This window comes from Pelophylax lessonae, assembly GCF_965119305.1.
Source record: "Pelophylax lessonae genome assembly, chromosome: 3".
Taxonomy (NCBI): domain Eukaryota; kingdom Metazoa; phylum Chordata; class Amphibia; order Anura; family Ranidae; genus Pelophylax; species Pelophylax lessonae.
The window spans coordinates 484540913-484556226 of record NC_138770.1 but is presented as its reverse complement, the minus strand read 5'-3'; the positions used below and the strand labels follow the sequence as shown (position 1 = coordinate 484556226).

Here is a 15314-nt window from a genome sequence, read left to right as displayed (position 1 = left end):
GTAAGGCCAGTCCAGGAGATCAACACGGCTTCAATAAGTCATAACACCATCCCGAGGTTCCAGCAGGCTCCACTAGGTAGTGAGAATCATTGGCATAAGAAGAGAAAAAGAAAAAAAAAAAAAAAAAAGGCAGAAACCCACGAACAGTTCAGTTAGTATGCAGAAGAACATGTAGAAAAGAGGAGCAGTGCGACAACGATAGGCAAATGTCAAATCAACAGAAGGCACGGCAGGTCAGACATTGTGGAAGACTAGTTACCCCTCCGGGCCCTGCTCCGTTGAGGTGGTTTTGTGGGGCTATGGCCATCGTTGGGGCCAATTACATCCATTGCCGATCTGTTCCCAGAGGGTGAACGGTTTCTCCGAAATCGCACATCCTGGGCATCCATAGGTTCACCCTCCCGAGGTATCCCGTGGTCAGCTGCACTCCTAAATTCGGCATACCAGTTTTTTAACGCCATGAAAGGAATCCCCAACGTGGAGCAGAAGTGAGGCAAATCTTCCGGGACCCTAAGGAGGGCTGTACGACCCTGCAACGATGCGGATAAGCAAAACGGGAACTTCCATTTATATGCAATATTCCGCACTCTCAGAACATCCAATAAAGGCCTTAGTTTGCGCCTGCGTTGCAAGGTAATCCCAGACAGATCCTGGTAAAGCTGCACAGGGGAGCCCTCACACTCCAGGTTCGGTCTACTTCTGGCTTTCCGTAGAATGTCCTCCTTGAGGCGATAGTCCACTAAGCAGCACACAACATCCTGCAGGGGGGGTCACCCTCTGGGCCGCAAGGCTCTGTGGATAAGTTCCAAATCAATTGTGGACTGAGGAGGCCGATCCAGTAGGGAGTTAAACAGCACGATTACAGTAGGGCTAAGGTGTTCCCCTTCTACCGTTTCTGGTAGGCCCGAGTCTCAGATTGTGGCGTCTGCCCCGGTTGTCTAAGTCCTCCAAGTGGTGCTGCATATGTCTCATCTGCATAAGGTGAGAGTCAGACTTGTGAAAAAGATCCCTAATAGCCGTATCCTGCTGGGCCGTGACATGTTCTACCTCCTGCACCCGACCTTTGAGGGTTTGTATATCCGCTCGCAATTCCGATATGGCCGTCCCCCAGGGTATTCTTAATATCGGCCACAATGAACTTGAGATCGTCCATACACAACTGTTTTGAGGTGACCGGGGAGGAGGGTCCTGCTCCAGGCCTCCAGAGGCAACAGCAGCATATGACCATGTGGAGGAAGAGGGGTGGACGGCAGGTGTGGAGGAAAGTCCGGTCTGAGCCATGCTTGCGGCCTGGGAGAGGAAGAGCTCCAGAATGCTAGGGCTAATCTTGCTGGCTGTGTCCTGCGGGGAGCGAGAGTGGGTGGCGGAGGATGATCTGGCTGACGAAGCCATCCTTACCGGAGCTGTAGGAAGGCAGATGTCTCCGTGCAATACTTGTGAAGACTTGTGGCGGTGGGAGCTCGTCTCTCAAGCGGCCATCTTCCAGCACGTCCAGACCACGCCCCCGGTAATCATTCTTTTTAAGCAATCATTAATGAGATCCTCTGGCCCATTCCATATAATTAGTATATCATCGATATACCTTTGCCATAACATGATGTTTTCCGTGTATAAATGGTTTTCCTCTTGTGCAATAAATTCTTGTTCCCATTCACCAAAATAAATGTTGGCATAGGAGGGAGCACAACTTGTGCCCGTTGCCACTCCACGTTTGTAAGTAGTGGGCCCCACAAAGGGAGAAAAAATTGTGATTAAGGATGAAGTTCAAAGTATGTAAGATTAAGTCATTAAATCTTTTGTCATGTTGCCTTTGTTAACAGTGTGTGTTTCACTGCTTCCAGTCCTTTCTTGTGAGGGATTTTGTTATATAGGGACTCTACATCACTGGTTACTAGAAGTGCGTCTGTTGGTATTACTAGGCCTTCCAAAGTATGTAGCAGGTGTACTGTATCCTTGGTGTAGGATTCTAATTTCATCACGTGAGGTTTTAAGTATGAACCAATTACTTGGCTGGTATTTTCCGTAATGTTGCCATTGCCTGAGATTATTGGCCTTTCTGGGGGGTTTTTAGATTCCTTATGCACTTTTGGTATAGCAATAAAAGGTGGGTACTCTAGGATGTTTGATCCTCATGAATTGGTGAAATTTTCTTATAACATTTTTTGTTTTCCAATATTTTGAGGCACATTTGTCATTTTCATTGTCCATCAGAACCACATTTCCTCCTTTGTCAGACAGTTTAATCGTAATTTTATCATTGTTTTTTAGTTAGTTTAGAACCTTTTTTGACTTTTGGTTAGATTTTTTGTGGTTGTATCTTCTCTAAGTTTTTCAATGTCTTTAGTTGTTTGACGTAAAAATAACACAATTGTGGGATTTGTATTTAGTGGAGGACATTTTTTTTTTTTTTTTTTTTTTTTTTTTTACTTTCAATGGTTTTTATTGAAATTTCAAAACACAAGTAAGACAACAAAATACACGGGGGGTAAACAAAAAAAAAAAGGGGGTAACAGTATGATGTACAGTACATAGTACACATGGTTGCAGTAATCTTGGTACAATCATTAGGTTCTAGCAATGACTATACAATACAAACAATGCAAGTGTATAACAACTGGTGCGGTGGTAAGTAGAACAACATAACTAGGTAATTCCTGTCATATAAGTATGAACTGTCAAAATGTGATATAACGAATTGCAACAAGTAACAGCGAGACATTATGAGTAAAGTTGAAACTGTCAACAAGGGTTGGTAAAGTATTTGCTTTGCATCCAGAATGACCAGTGTTTGTGGAACTTAGGGCTTTGAAGAACAGAAGAAGCATAAGCTTTCTCCAAAGAAAATTGGAGGTTAATTTCTCTAATGGCCTCTAGGTGTGAGGGAGCGACTGGCTGCCTCCAAAATCTGGCTATAATTGTCCTGGCTGCAATTAGTATATGGGTAATAACAGTATGCATGGCGGGTGGAAATGAGTCTATGCCTAGGGAGAGTAGTGCTAAGGCCGGGTCTGTGTTTCGTAAAATGCCAGTGACGTCTGATATGATTTCGAAGATCTTACCCCAAAAACTGGCCAGACCCCTACATTGCCAAAAGATGTGAAGAATTTTGCCCACCTGGTCACAGTTTCGCCAGCAGAGGGGGCTTTGAGCATCAACAATCTTAGAAAGTCGGTATGGGGTTAAATACCAGCGAGTCAACAATTTTTGCGCCTGTTCCCAATGGGATACACATTTGGAGGCTTTATAAGTAGTACGGATGGCTGTTTGCCATTGAGCATCTGAGAAGGATTGCTTGAGTTCACTTTCCCAGGAAATCATATGCGGGGACTTGCGGAATGTGTTTTTATGTTTAATGGTATTGTAGAATAGGGATATACCTTTTGTAGAGCACAGGGGGTTGGTGAGGAATTGCCATAATTGAGGGGATATAAGGATCACTGGCGGGGGGTATTTACGCAGGAAGCTGGAGATGCTGTTATATGCAAGGGTAGCTTGTGCTGGGAGGGAAAATTCACTGGCGAGTGTTGTGAACGGTTTAAGGGTGTTACCCTGGTAAAGTTGTGATATGAAGGTGATGCCTGCTGCGTGGAAATTGGAGAGGTTAACATAAGGGGGGAGGACATTTAAAGAGGCAAGGGGGATTGATATTTTGACAGGTGTCGCAGATCCTGGAAGGTGGTGGGATAACATTCTCCATGACAGTAGGGGAGCTTGAGTTGGTAAGGGGAGCGTGTGGAGGGGAACCTGTTTCCAGTTGTCTGCTAATAGCAGGTCGCTGAGGGTGTTTACATTAGAGAGCGCTTTCTCTATGGGAACCCACGGGAGATCAGAGCATTCGGAAAACCATTGGCGAAGGGCGGTGAGATGGGCCGCAGAATGGTAATCTAGTAGGTCTGGCATGCCAATGCCTCCAACTGATTTGTGGCGAGTCGAGTGGGCATAAGAGCATCTGGCCCTCTTTTTTTGCCAGACAAAAGCGCGAAGTAGCGACGAGAGGGGTTTGATGAGTTTCTGGGGAATGTAGACTGGGAGAGTGCGAAAGAGGTACAACATTTTGGGTAGGCAGACCATTTTAAAGGCAGCGATCCTGCCAGTCCATGAAAGATCTGTCGACGTGAGTTTGGCTATGTCTGCGGAGATGGTCGAGATCAGAGCTTTGATATTGGAGGTGACTAAGTGGGCCGAGGGAAACGTGAGGTTAATGCCCAAGTAGCGGAGCGGCGATGTAGACCATGTGTATGGGAGAGTGGTTTGTAGATGAGTACGCGTTGTGTTGTGTACACCCATATTAAGAATAACTGACTTACTAAAGTTGACTTTGTAATATGAGAGACGACTGAAATTTTGTAGTATGTCGTGGGCCGCCGGTAGGGACACAATAGGGTTTGTGAGACTAAGAATCACATCATCAGCGAATAGTGTAATGACATGGTCCGAGCGGTTGATTTTAAAGCCGGAGACCAGGGAGTTTTGCCTAAAGGAAGCTGCTAGTGGTTCAATGATCAGGTTAAAGTTAAGGGGAGATAAGGGGCATCCTTGACGGGTGCCATTTGTTATAGAAAATGGTTTAGATAGGACTCCTGCTGATAGGACTTTAGCTGATGGTGAAGAGTAAAGGGAGAGTATGGCGGACATGATCGGGCCCGAGGAGCCGAACTTCTGCAGCACCAATTCCATTTACCCCCAGTGGACTCGATCGAACACCTTCTCTGCGTCTATAGAGAGGAGCAGAGAAGGCGTTCTGGAGCGTTCCGCGTAGTGGATCAGGTTGACCACTCTTCTAGTAGCGTCTGGAGCTTGTCTACCCTTTACAAAACTCATCTGATCCATGCCCACTAGTGTGGGGAGGATTGTTGCGAGTCTATTAGCTATTAATTTGGCATAGATTTTTACATCAGTATTTAATAGCGAAATGGGCCTGAAATTCGCGGGGGTGGATGGCGGTTTACCGGGTTTGGGGAGGGTGGTAATATTGGCTAGGAGCATTTCTGGTGGGAGATTACCGGTTTGGATGGCTGTAGAAAACAGGGGAAGCATATTAGGTAATAAAGTTTCTTGTATGGTGTGATAATACTCATTTGTCAGGCCGTCCGGACCCGGGGATTTGCGGAGGGGAAGAGCTTTAAGAGTCTTGGCCAGTTCTTGGGTTGAGAAGGGGCGGTTCAGGTAGGCAAGGGAATCGGTAGAGAGTGTTGGTAGATCAAGGCACTCTAGGAATGATTGTATGTCACAGTCGTTGGGTTGGGGGGTGTCTTTGTCATCTCGCAGGTTATATAGGGAGCCATAGTAGTCCGCGAAGGCATCAGCAATTTTTTGGGGGTGGGTTAATTTTTCACCAGTGTGCGGGTAGTAATAGAGTCTATCCTGGATTTCATTTGTTTGGCTCTTAGCCGAGAGGCCAGGAATTTGCCTGCCTTATTATGGGATGAGTAATACTGTAAACACAGTCGGGCCAACATTTTATCGTGACGGTCAATAAGGAGACGCCGGAGGTCCGATCTCAGGAATGTGAGTTTGGAGGCATTAGTGGGGGAGGGTGAGGTGACATTGATAGTGTCCAGGGATTGAATTTCTGCAGTGAGGTCCTGTAACTTCTGTTGGTATCTCTTTTTTAGGCGAGAGCCTAGCTGTATGAGGATTCCCCTGACGAACGCCTTTTGGGTGTTCCAGAGGGTAGTTGGGCTGATGTCTGGGGTGTCATTGGTCTCAAAGAATTATCTTAGTTGTGATTGCAAATGTTTAAGGGAGTCAGGGTAAGATAAGATGGAGTTGTTACAGCGCCAAATAAAGGAGGACGGGTTTGCAGGGCCGGTGGAAATGGTCATGTGTATTGCCGCATGGTCGGACCACGTGATAGGGGAAAGGTCAGTGTCAACTACTAGGGGCAGGGTGGCAGAGTCTACCAAGAACAAGTCGATCCTGGAGTAAGTGTTGTGACAGGGCGAAAAATAAGTGTAACCTCTTTCTTCCGCGTGTTGGTACCTCCACACGTCATGGAGTCCTTCAGCATGTGTTAAAGCAGCCAGTGAAGGCAGCTTCAATTTGGGATTGGAGGAGGAGTCCATGACGTGGTCCGGCACCAAGTTGAAGTCCCCACATACGATCAATTTGCCCACCATTAATTTTTTTAACCTTAGCATATAATTTACGCAGAAAACGTAATTGGTGAGTATTAGGCACATATACATTTACTAACGTGTAAGGGCAATCATCCAAAGTACAATTAACAATGAGGTACCGTCCCTCCGTGTCCTGCACCACCCTGGAGTAAGCGAAGGACACAGAGGCACAGACAGCTATCAACACCCCCCTCTTCTTTTCGTTGGACGATGCTAGAAAAACGTGTGGGAATTCCCAGTGGGAACATTTGGGGGTAGATCCTAGCTTGAAGTGCGTCTCTTGGACTGCAAGAATGTCCGCCTTAGAGGAAAGTGCTTCTTGCCACAAGGAGTAGCGTTTAGCCGGGTGGTTGAGACCCTTAACGTTCAGTGAGAGGAAATGTAAGGGCATCATGGGGGTAAATAAGGGGACACAGAGGTGCCGGGGTCAGTGAAATGAGGCAGTCTTTCGGGGCATAGAGGCATGTCCATCAAGGGCGGAGAGGAAATGAGGTACAAAGGGCAATGCCATAATCCAACAGGGATAGAAGCAGCACTGTGGAAAAAGGTACCTGAGTGGGAGGCAGTCATTGAAGGTCGATTGCAGGCGGTGAAGAACTCAGCAGAGGACTTAAAGCCGGGATAAGACCAATGTTGAATCAAGACAATGAGCGAAGTCCAGCTGTGCATGTAGCGGATGGGTGCAAAACCGGAGTCACTGCCTGGAGCTGTGGAGAGGGGAAAAAAAAAGGGAATAGACAAAACAAGGGACAAGAGACACGACAAACAAAGAGGGAGGGGAAGGTAAAAAAGAACTTGGCCCATGGGGACCAGGTGAGCAATCTGTATTGCGGAGAATGCGGGGTTCATGGACACGGTGTTGAGTGTCCATCAGAGACAGCGGGGCTGGGTGTACCCGTCAGGATGACATGTGGTGTATTTATTTATGACGGTTAGATGGTCTGGACGATCTGGATGCGATTTGCCAATCCGGTTGGACGTGAGTAGGCAGTAGTGGGGGGCTGCTGCTTGAAGAATGGTCTAGAGGCTCTGGAGCTATACCCCATTGCCGTAGCAGACGTATCCCTTGGTCAATCGTGGTTATTTGGGACGTCGATCCTTGGTAGGTGATGCAAAGATTGGCCGGATACTTCCATTTATAGATGATCTTGTGATTTCTGAGGGCTTTGGTCACAGAGTTAAGGTTACGTCGTTGCTGTAGCATATATTGGGAATAATCAGGGAGTACCTGGAGAGTAGTGGTGTGTTCAGGCAGGTGGTCCCTGCGTCGGAATGTCTCAAGAATCTTCTTTCGCCTGAAAAAAGTGTACCCTGAGCAAAACATCCCGGGGAACTTCTTGTGGGAGAAAGGAGGGTTTGGGGATGCGATGGATTCTGTCATTTGTTAAGTCCGCATTAGTAAGCTCAGGTACAGACTTCTGGAAAAGGTCTCTCACATAGGTAGGCAATTGGTTAGGGAGAACAGACTCCGGAATACCGCAAATCGTCAAGTTATATCGCCCTGAACGGTCTTCAAGGGTTGCTAATTTGGCTTGGATGTGGCGGAGGTCAGTTTGTTGAGCTGTGTGGGAGTCTACAAGGGTATTATAAGACGCTGTAAATTCTCCCATTTTCTCCTCAATGGTATGCACTCTATCTCCCATCCCATGTAGTTCTCTTTGGCAGTATGCTATTGAGACAGAGATATTAGCTTGCAGGGATGCATGGAACATGGACATCATGTCCTTTAAGGCTGTATCCGAAATAGGTTTGCCCGTGGTGACCAGGGATGCAAAGGGATCAGGTGAGGGGGTATAGGCCTCAGTGTGGGTGGTGTGGCTGGCAGCAGCGCTCACCTCCATATCTGGCTGCTCCAGGGCCGGTAGAGCTTCTTCCCACCTCGGTCGGGACTTGGCCGGGCTTTGTGTGGAGGGTGTAGAGGGCGAGGAGTCCGAGGAGCTAGATGGCCGCGTTGGTATCGGCTGGGTGGAGAGCCCGGGAGCCGTAGGAGGAGCCGCGTCATCGGTGCGCGCTGCCGCAAGATGGCGGACGTGCTGAGGCAAGGGAGAGGTGCCGGCGCCATTTTGTTGAAGACCGGCGACGGCCGGCTTGAAGAATTCAGATAACTTGCGCACAACAGGCTGTTCCAGCTTCCTCCTCACCATGATCGGTGGATGCAGCGGTGATTCGGACGCCCGAAAATGTTGAAGATGGGCTGTGATCGTCGCTGTGGCAGGCTGTGGAGATTGAATAGAGCGGGTACACGCCGGAGCTCAAGGTCTAAGCGGCCATCTTAGCCAACGGTCGCCACGCCCCCTAGTGGAGGACATTTTTGCAATTTCTTTAATTTTGGGATTTGTCTTTGTTCTTCATTTTCTTCTTCTTCACTGCCTATTTTTAGGTCCAGGTTTTCCAGGTCGTCTAGGCCACCGTCTTCTAATAGTAGATTTAAATCTCTGATGGCACCATTATATATTACCAACAGCAGCATCCGCACAGTTCTCAGTGTGAAGTCCAAGATCAGAGGAAAATGACTTACCTTGGATCAGGCACACAACAAATGTATGTATTCTAAAACTACGCAGCAATGGTATTTTACCCCTTTGGCATGCATATTTTTTGACCATATTTATTATGATTACATATATAGTGAATCATCCTTGACAAAGGCATTTCTGTATATAAAAGCCAAAACACGTTGGATTTAGGGATATTCCTTCTCTGCATATTTCCAAGCTGGACTTCAAGCACAGAACAGCAGAGAGCAATATTCCAAAGTCACCATATCACCAACTTTCTAAACGTATTCACTTTCACAAATGGGTCTATAACCCAACACACCACTACTGTGTTTAAATAAATATTCCTGTGTCTTTACTAAATAAATAAGAATCTTTTTATAATATATTATAAATTCTTATACAATCTTGCTATTAGCCTATAAAGTCCCAATTACCTTTTGGCCTGAGGCACCAAAACCCCTTCAAAACATCTAGTGCATGTTTGTTGCCCTGCATTTTTTCGGAATTTACGTACATACACTCCTGTCTTCTATTATACTTCACATTCAGAGATTTTTGAACATTCTTTTATTTTCTTCTGAGGTAAAATTGTATTTTACAATTTTATGTTTTTGTTGCCGGCTGTTCGAGACTGGACTGGCTCCACCACGGAACCCCATGTGTTTTTCACAAGCCTCTCCTGCCCCCTTCCTTCGGGGGGATGTAGATGCCAGGCAGCTTCAGCTGTGATTTGAAATGACTGCAATGCCTTGCGGACTTAGCTGCCGGGTTATTCCCATGCCCCTAGGGATCACTGCAACTTGTTGCGTGACTTAACTTTGTTACCCGCATGTGTTGGCATAACTTTTTAAGTCCCAGTTGTTCACTTTTCTTTTTTTCTTCTTTCACTCTTCTCTCTTTCTTTCTCTGTTCTCTCCCCTCCCTCATTCTGGCTGGATTAAGTGGATGCTTCCTCATAGATCATGCTTTGCTGACACAATGACCACACTAACAGCATTAGTTACTACTCTAAAACCCAAAAGCTCATATTCCAGCATTGACAATATCTTCATTGACCACTTTCATCCCCCCCTTTTGTGTTCAGCCTCTATTGGTACAGACTCTCTGTCTCGGATCATGCACCTGTCTCTATTAGCCTGACTGTGCCCTCTTACCAACTCAAGTCACTAACTCGAAATTTAATGATTCACTTCTCTCTAACCCTGTAGATGTCTCCATGTTATCTGCTACTATTCGTCAGTATTTTGTGGAAAACTCTACAGCAGACATGGATCCATCTCTTGTATGGGAGGCCCACAAGGCACGATTAGGGGTAAACAAATTGAACTTGGGGCGAGGAAAAATAGGGAACCCGGTCAATTGTTCAAGGAGACGATACAACAGGTGGCGGTTCTGGAAAGAACACACATGTTAACGCTGCATAAATTGCACCTGGATGATTTAACGCGGAAGAGGGAGGAGCTCAAAGATCTCCTGCACCTAGACTTTAAGAGGAAATTTCACCTAATCTCACAAAAAAAAAAACATATGAATGGGGCAACAAACCAAGTAGGTAACTGGCCAGATCTCTACAAGCTAAAAGTCAGCGACGTTTATATAAAAAAACTCCCCTCGGAAGAACTGGCACATACCTCCCCAAAAAGGATGACACTGATATAAGGGGAAACTCTGATGTAAGGTGATCTCTGGTCACCAGAAACATCAGATTTTCCAGTGTTCTACTTCCCCCTTAAATCATAGTTCCCAGGGCCCCCTTACATAAGAGTTTCCCCTAAATTAGAGTTTGCAGAGTCCCCCCTTACAGTGTAGGCCAAAAAAGTAATTTTAATACTCAATCCTTTGATAATAATGCCAGGTGTAAGCTTAAAATTCACACTCAGATATCAAACAACCAGGATGATGCAGCCATTCATGAGTTAAGTGTTCTGATGGAGATATTTCCTATCACGTCCTGTCACATAGCCAAAACAGGAAGGGAAAAGAAATTCTGGGTTGTTATCAAGGTTACCAGAATTGGTGTCCATATTGGAAGAATTCCACTCCATTTCTGTTCTAGGATTTTCCTTTACTTTCACTCTCAACAACAGTAAACATGGCATTGAGAGATTGTAAATCTCCCCGAGGCACAGACAGCAAACAAAAAAAACAAAAAAAAAACTGCTAAGTGTTCTAATCCCTTGCCCTTGGTTACATTTTAAACCAATGCATAAAAGATGACTCTTTTAATGCTGCAACTACTTTGACCAGCATCACTCCCCTGGTTTGTCCCCGTTGTTGAACGCTTAGTCAAATTTAGCCATCACTGAGAACTGCATTACATATACAAAATAGACAGGTCTATCCCCAATATGTATGTACTATGTAAACATGTAAATATCCACACAAACTACTGAATAAATCTTGTTACACATAGGCTAAACTTTGTTATTTTTGCTATCACCCAGCTGTGTAGAGACTGTGGACAAAATGTCAGAGATACACTGTACCTGTGTATATTTTAGAAGTTTCTCTGTTGCTTCATGATCCTTGTTCCAGATGAGATTCTCACACAGCTGAAGAAGCTCTTTATCAATGTCATCATAAACTGGAAGGTTTCCTGCATTTACGATTCCCATATCAAGCCCGATCTGTTGAATTTAAAAATATTCAATCATGTAATACACAACTTATGTTTCAAAGCACAGCAAGTAAAATAGGATGTTAGTCTTGCCTATAAAAAATCCCTTTCTTGGACTACACTACAAGACACAGGTTTTTTAAAGTGATAATAAAGCCTTTTAACAAACAAGTTATATTTGCCTGCTCTGTGCAGTGGTTTTGTACAGAGCAGCCCAGATCCTCCTCTTCTCGGGTCCCACTCCAGCGTTCCTGGCTTTTTTTTCCCGATCAGTGCCTCTCGGTTAAAGTATAGCCAGTGGTGCTGATCAGGGTATTCTTACGGCAGGGAAGTTTCCCCCCTGGTCAGAACAGGGTAGCTCAGTGGGAGGGATTCCACCATCCACCTCAAAAGTGCACATGGAGGAACTAAGTAATTTTCTTTCATTCATCCCCTAAATTAAAAAAAAAAAAAAAAACTTCTGTATGGCCAGCCTTAAACCCCTGGGTAATGCAGCTGCATTCAGGTGATTTGGCACTGGCAAACAAAGCTAAAAGAATGGCCTTATAGAACCCTGCACATACCCAGCAAGCCTCTTTTTTTTTTATTTTTTTTTATTTTACAATGTCGGAATGAATAAGAAACTGTGTGGAGTTTGCCTGTCTCCTGTGATGTACAGTTAGGGTCCATAAATATTGGGACATCAACACAATTATACTCTTTTTTTTTCAATAAAAGCTTTATTAAACAACTGTAATAAACATGTACAGTATTAACAATGGCAATATGACATTTGGTATGACTGTACAACAGGTACATAAATTACGACATCAAGTCATGTTGAATCAAAAATGAGTGCAACAGCATTAAATATCTACGTCAACTCAAGAGGTACAGTGAGGGTATCTTAACTTGATACCCTCCCTCAGATGAGGCAGGACCAAAGACAAATGCCTGCCTCAAAGAAGGCCACTAGGGGGCAATGAAGGAAGTGAAGATGAGAATTAAAGAAGAAGAAGGGGGAGGGGGAGTTAGTGGAGTATTATTGACAAGTGATATTTGATCAAATAGCTCATTGTAGAAACGTAAACTAAAGGTCTAAAGGTCCATGTGGGATATGAAAGTTGGTTACGAGATTAACAGTCAATCAGTCAATTTTTTTTAAATCCGGGGAAAGAGTAAATATCAACCATGGTCTCCACATGTCATGGAAAGGTCCACTATTTTCTTTTTTGATGGCCAGAGTTTCCTCCATCTCATATGTGGAAGTTACCTTGTCTACCCAGTTCTTAGTAATGGGAACGGATTTGGAATTCCAGTGTGTAGGTATAAGAGATTTGGCCGCGTTGAGTAGATGTCTCGTTAGGGACCTTTTGTATGACCTATATGAGAGTTTGTTAATGTGTAATAAGCAACTTGCTGCATCAAATTCTAAGGAAGAACCAGTGATACATTTGATCAAAAGCACAATTTTGTTCCAAAAGGTTTTGATTAAGTCACAGTTCCACCAAATATGTAGAAAAGTGCCTGTGTGAGCTAGACATCTCCAACATCTTCCAGAATACTGTGGAGACCACATCATTTTTGCAGGGGTTATGTACCATTGCGTGCAGATTTTATATGATGTTTGCGTTTTTGTGCTCAGGGAGCATTTGTGTGTAAGTACACAAGCTTTCTCCCATTCCCTGTCAGAAATTTTGCGTGATAACTCGTGTTCCCTTAATTTCTTATATTTATCAACAAAATTCGACGACGGGGCTAGTAGCCACTGATAGGTCATCAATGTCGTTTTCGGTATTGGGGTCTGTCTCTCACATATCCTCTCGAAAGCAGTTAGTTGTCTAGCCCACAGAGTTTTCTTTTTAATATTTTGAACAAAGCTGTGCAGCTGAATATAATTCCATTGGTTCATAGAGATGTTTTGGGGTTTTAGGTTGTTTAGTTCATAAAGAGATATGATTTTTTGATTACGAATGCAATGTTTAATGAGCAAAGGATGGTCAGCAGAGCATGTTATATTGAGACCCGGAACAAAGTCTGGATTATGGGAAACCGGGGTTAGAGGGCTCGGGTTAGTGGATAGATTGTGTGATTTCGCCAACTTGTGATAAATGGTGAGGGTGGTGTTAATTAGGGGATGTTGTCTAACTTCAGGAGGGAAGTTTTGGGGGTCCGCCCATAGCAGGAACTGGGTCAGATACCGAGAGCAATGCCTCTCCATAGCCACCCAATCCTTTTGGCTTGAGTGGCAGTGCCAGTCGATCGCTCTAGTGAGGTGAGTGGCTTGGTAATATTTATAGTAATCTGGTACCCCCATACCCCCATTGATCTTGGGTAATTGCATGTATTTTAGTTGTATCCTAGGCCTTTTGTTGGCCCATATAAATTTCCTTTGAATAGTCGTTAGTTTCCTGAAAAAGGAGGAAGGTATTGTGATGGGTAAAGCATGAAAAAGATAAAGTAGTCTAGGCAGGATGACCATCTTTAAGATGGCTGCTCTGCCGAACCACGAAAAGTGTTTGATATCCAATTTACTCAGGTCATTGCCGATATTTTTCAGGATTGGGATAAAATTAGCCTCATAGAGGGCATCCAGAGTTGGGGTAAGTTTGATACCTAAGTATTTAAGTGAGGTTGAATCCCATTTGTAGGGGCAATTAGATTTAGTTAATTGTTTTATTTTGTCGGGGAGTGAAATGTCCATGGCTTCTGATTTGGAATGATTGATTTTAAAGTTCGATATGTATCTGAAGGTGCGGAAATGTAAGTTCAATTTTGGGATGAATATATGTGGCTGTGATATATAGAAGAGGAGATCATCTGTATAAGCAGAGATTTTGAATTCTCTGTCTTTAATGCTGAAGCCATGCGCATCAGTATCTCTATTAATATGCTTAATTAATGGTTCTAGCACCAATATAAAGTGGATGGGTGACAAAGGACAGCCTTGTCTAGTTCCATTCTTTAGATGAATAGGGGCGGAAAGGATGTTGTTCACCTTAACTTTGGCTGTGGGATTAGAGTAGAGGGATCTTATCCAAGATAACATATGACCTCTCAGTCCTACATGTTCACATATCATCAACAAATAGTCCCAGGCCACTCTATCGAAAGCCTTTTCTGCGTCTGTTGAAATTAGCAGACCTTCGATTCCTAGTTTGTGGGCTCCGTGTATTAAATTCAGGGATCTGATAGTATTATCCCTAGCCTCACGTCCTGGCATAAAGCCTACTTGTTCAGGGCCTATAACCTGTTGTAATAGCGGTCTCAATCTATTTGCCAAGATTTTCGCTAACAGCTTCACATCAAGATTTAGTAAGGATATCGGTCTATAGCTGGCGCAAGTAGTCGGATCTTTATCCGCTTTCGGGATCACTGTGATGTGGGCAGTCAGAAAATCATGGGATGGCTTATGCTGTTTGGTTAGTATATTCAGTGCTTTTGTCAGGGGGGTGGTTAAAGATGTTTCCAACATCTTATAATATTGGGACGTTAGTCCATCCGGACCAGGGCTCTTTCCATTTTTAAGATCTAGGATTGCCAATTTGGTTTCTTCTGGGGAAATTTATTTTTCTAATGCCTCCACGTCTCCATCTGAAATCTGGGGAAAGCCACTGTCAATGATATATTGTTTCATAATTGAATGTCTGGAGCCTATGAGGTCGCTGGGTCTGTTCTGAGGGGGCAAATTGTAAAGCTTCTCATAGGATGATTGGAAGGATTCCGCTATTTTTCTCGGGTCATGTGTTAGTTTATTAGAGTTGTCCTTTAGTGACATGATATGTGTGGAGGCTTGTGTGTCTTTTAACGCCCTTGCTAGGTATTTGCTTCCTTTATCCCCAAATTCGTAGTATATTGCCTTTTTTAAAAAATAAGGATCTTTTTATTTTGTTATTTAAGATTTCGGACAGGGATTTCCTAAGAGATAATAGTTCTTGTTGGTGTTCTTTGGTTAATGACATTTTGTGTTGAGCCTCAAGGGTCGAGATTTTTGTGATCAGGTCATGGACCTGTTGCTCCTTCTCTCTCTTTCTCCTGGCCCCATATTTAATGAATTCACCTCTCACCACACATTTGTGGGCCTCCCACAAGGTCATG

The 15314-nt window shown here is 44.3% G+C and overlaps 1 protein-coding gene across 1 annotated transcript in view; it reads right to left on the bottom strand.

Annotated features, from left to right (window-relative positions):
- The window catches only part of MTR (5-methyltetrahydrofolate-homocysteine methyltransferase), a 1642758-nt gene that overhangs the window by 645225 nt on the left and 982219 nt on the right, over window positions 1-15314 (bottom strand). Inside the window, exon 18 of the mRNA XM_082249226.1 lies at window positions 11107-11247. Coding sequence (XP_082105352.1) covers window positions 11107-11247 — 141 coding nt within the window. The remainder of the gene's footprint in view (window positions 1-11106; window positions 11248-15314) is intronic.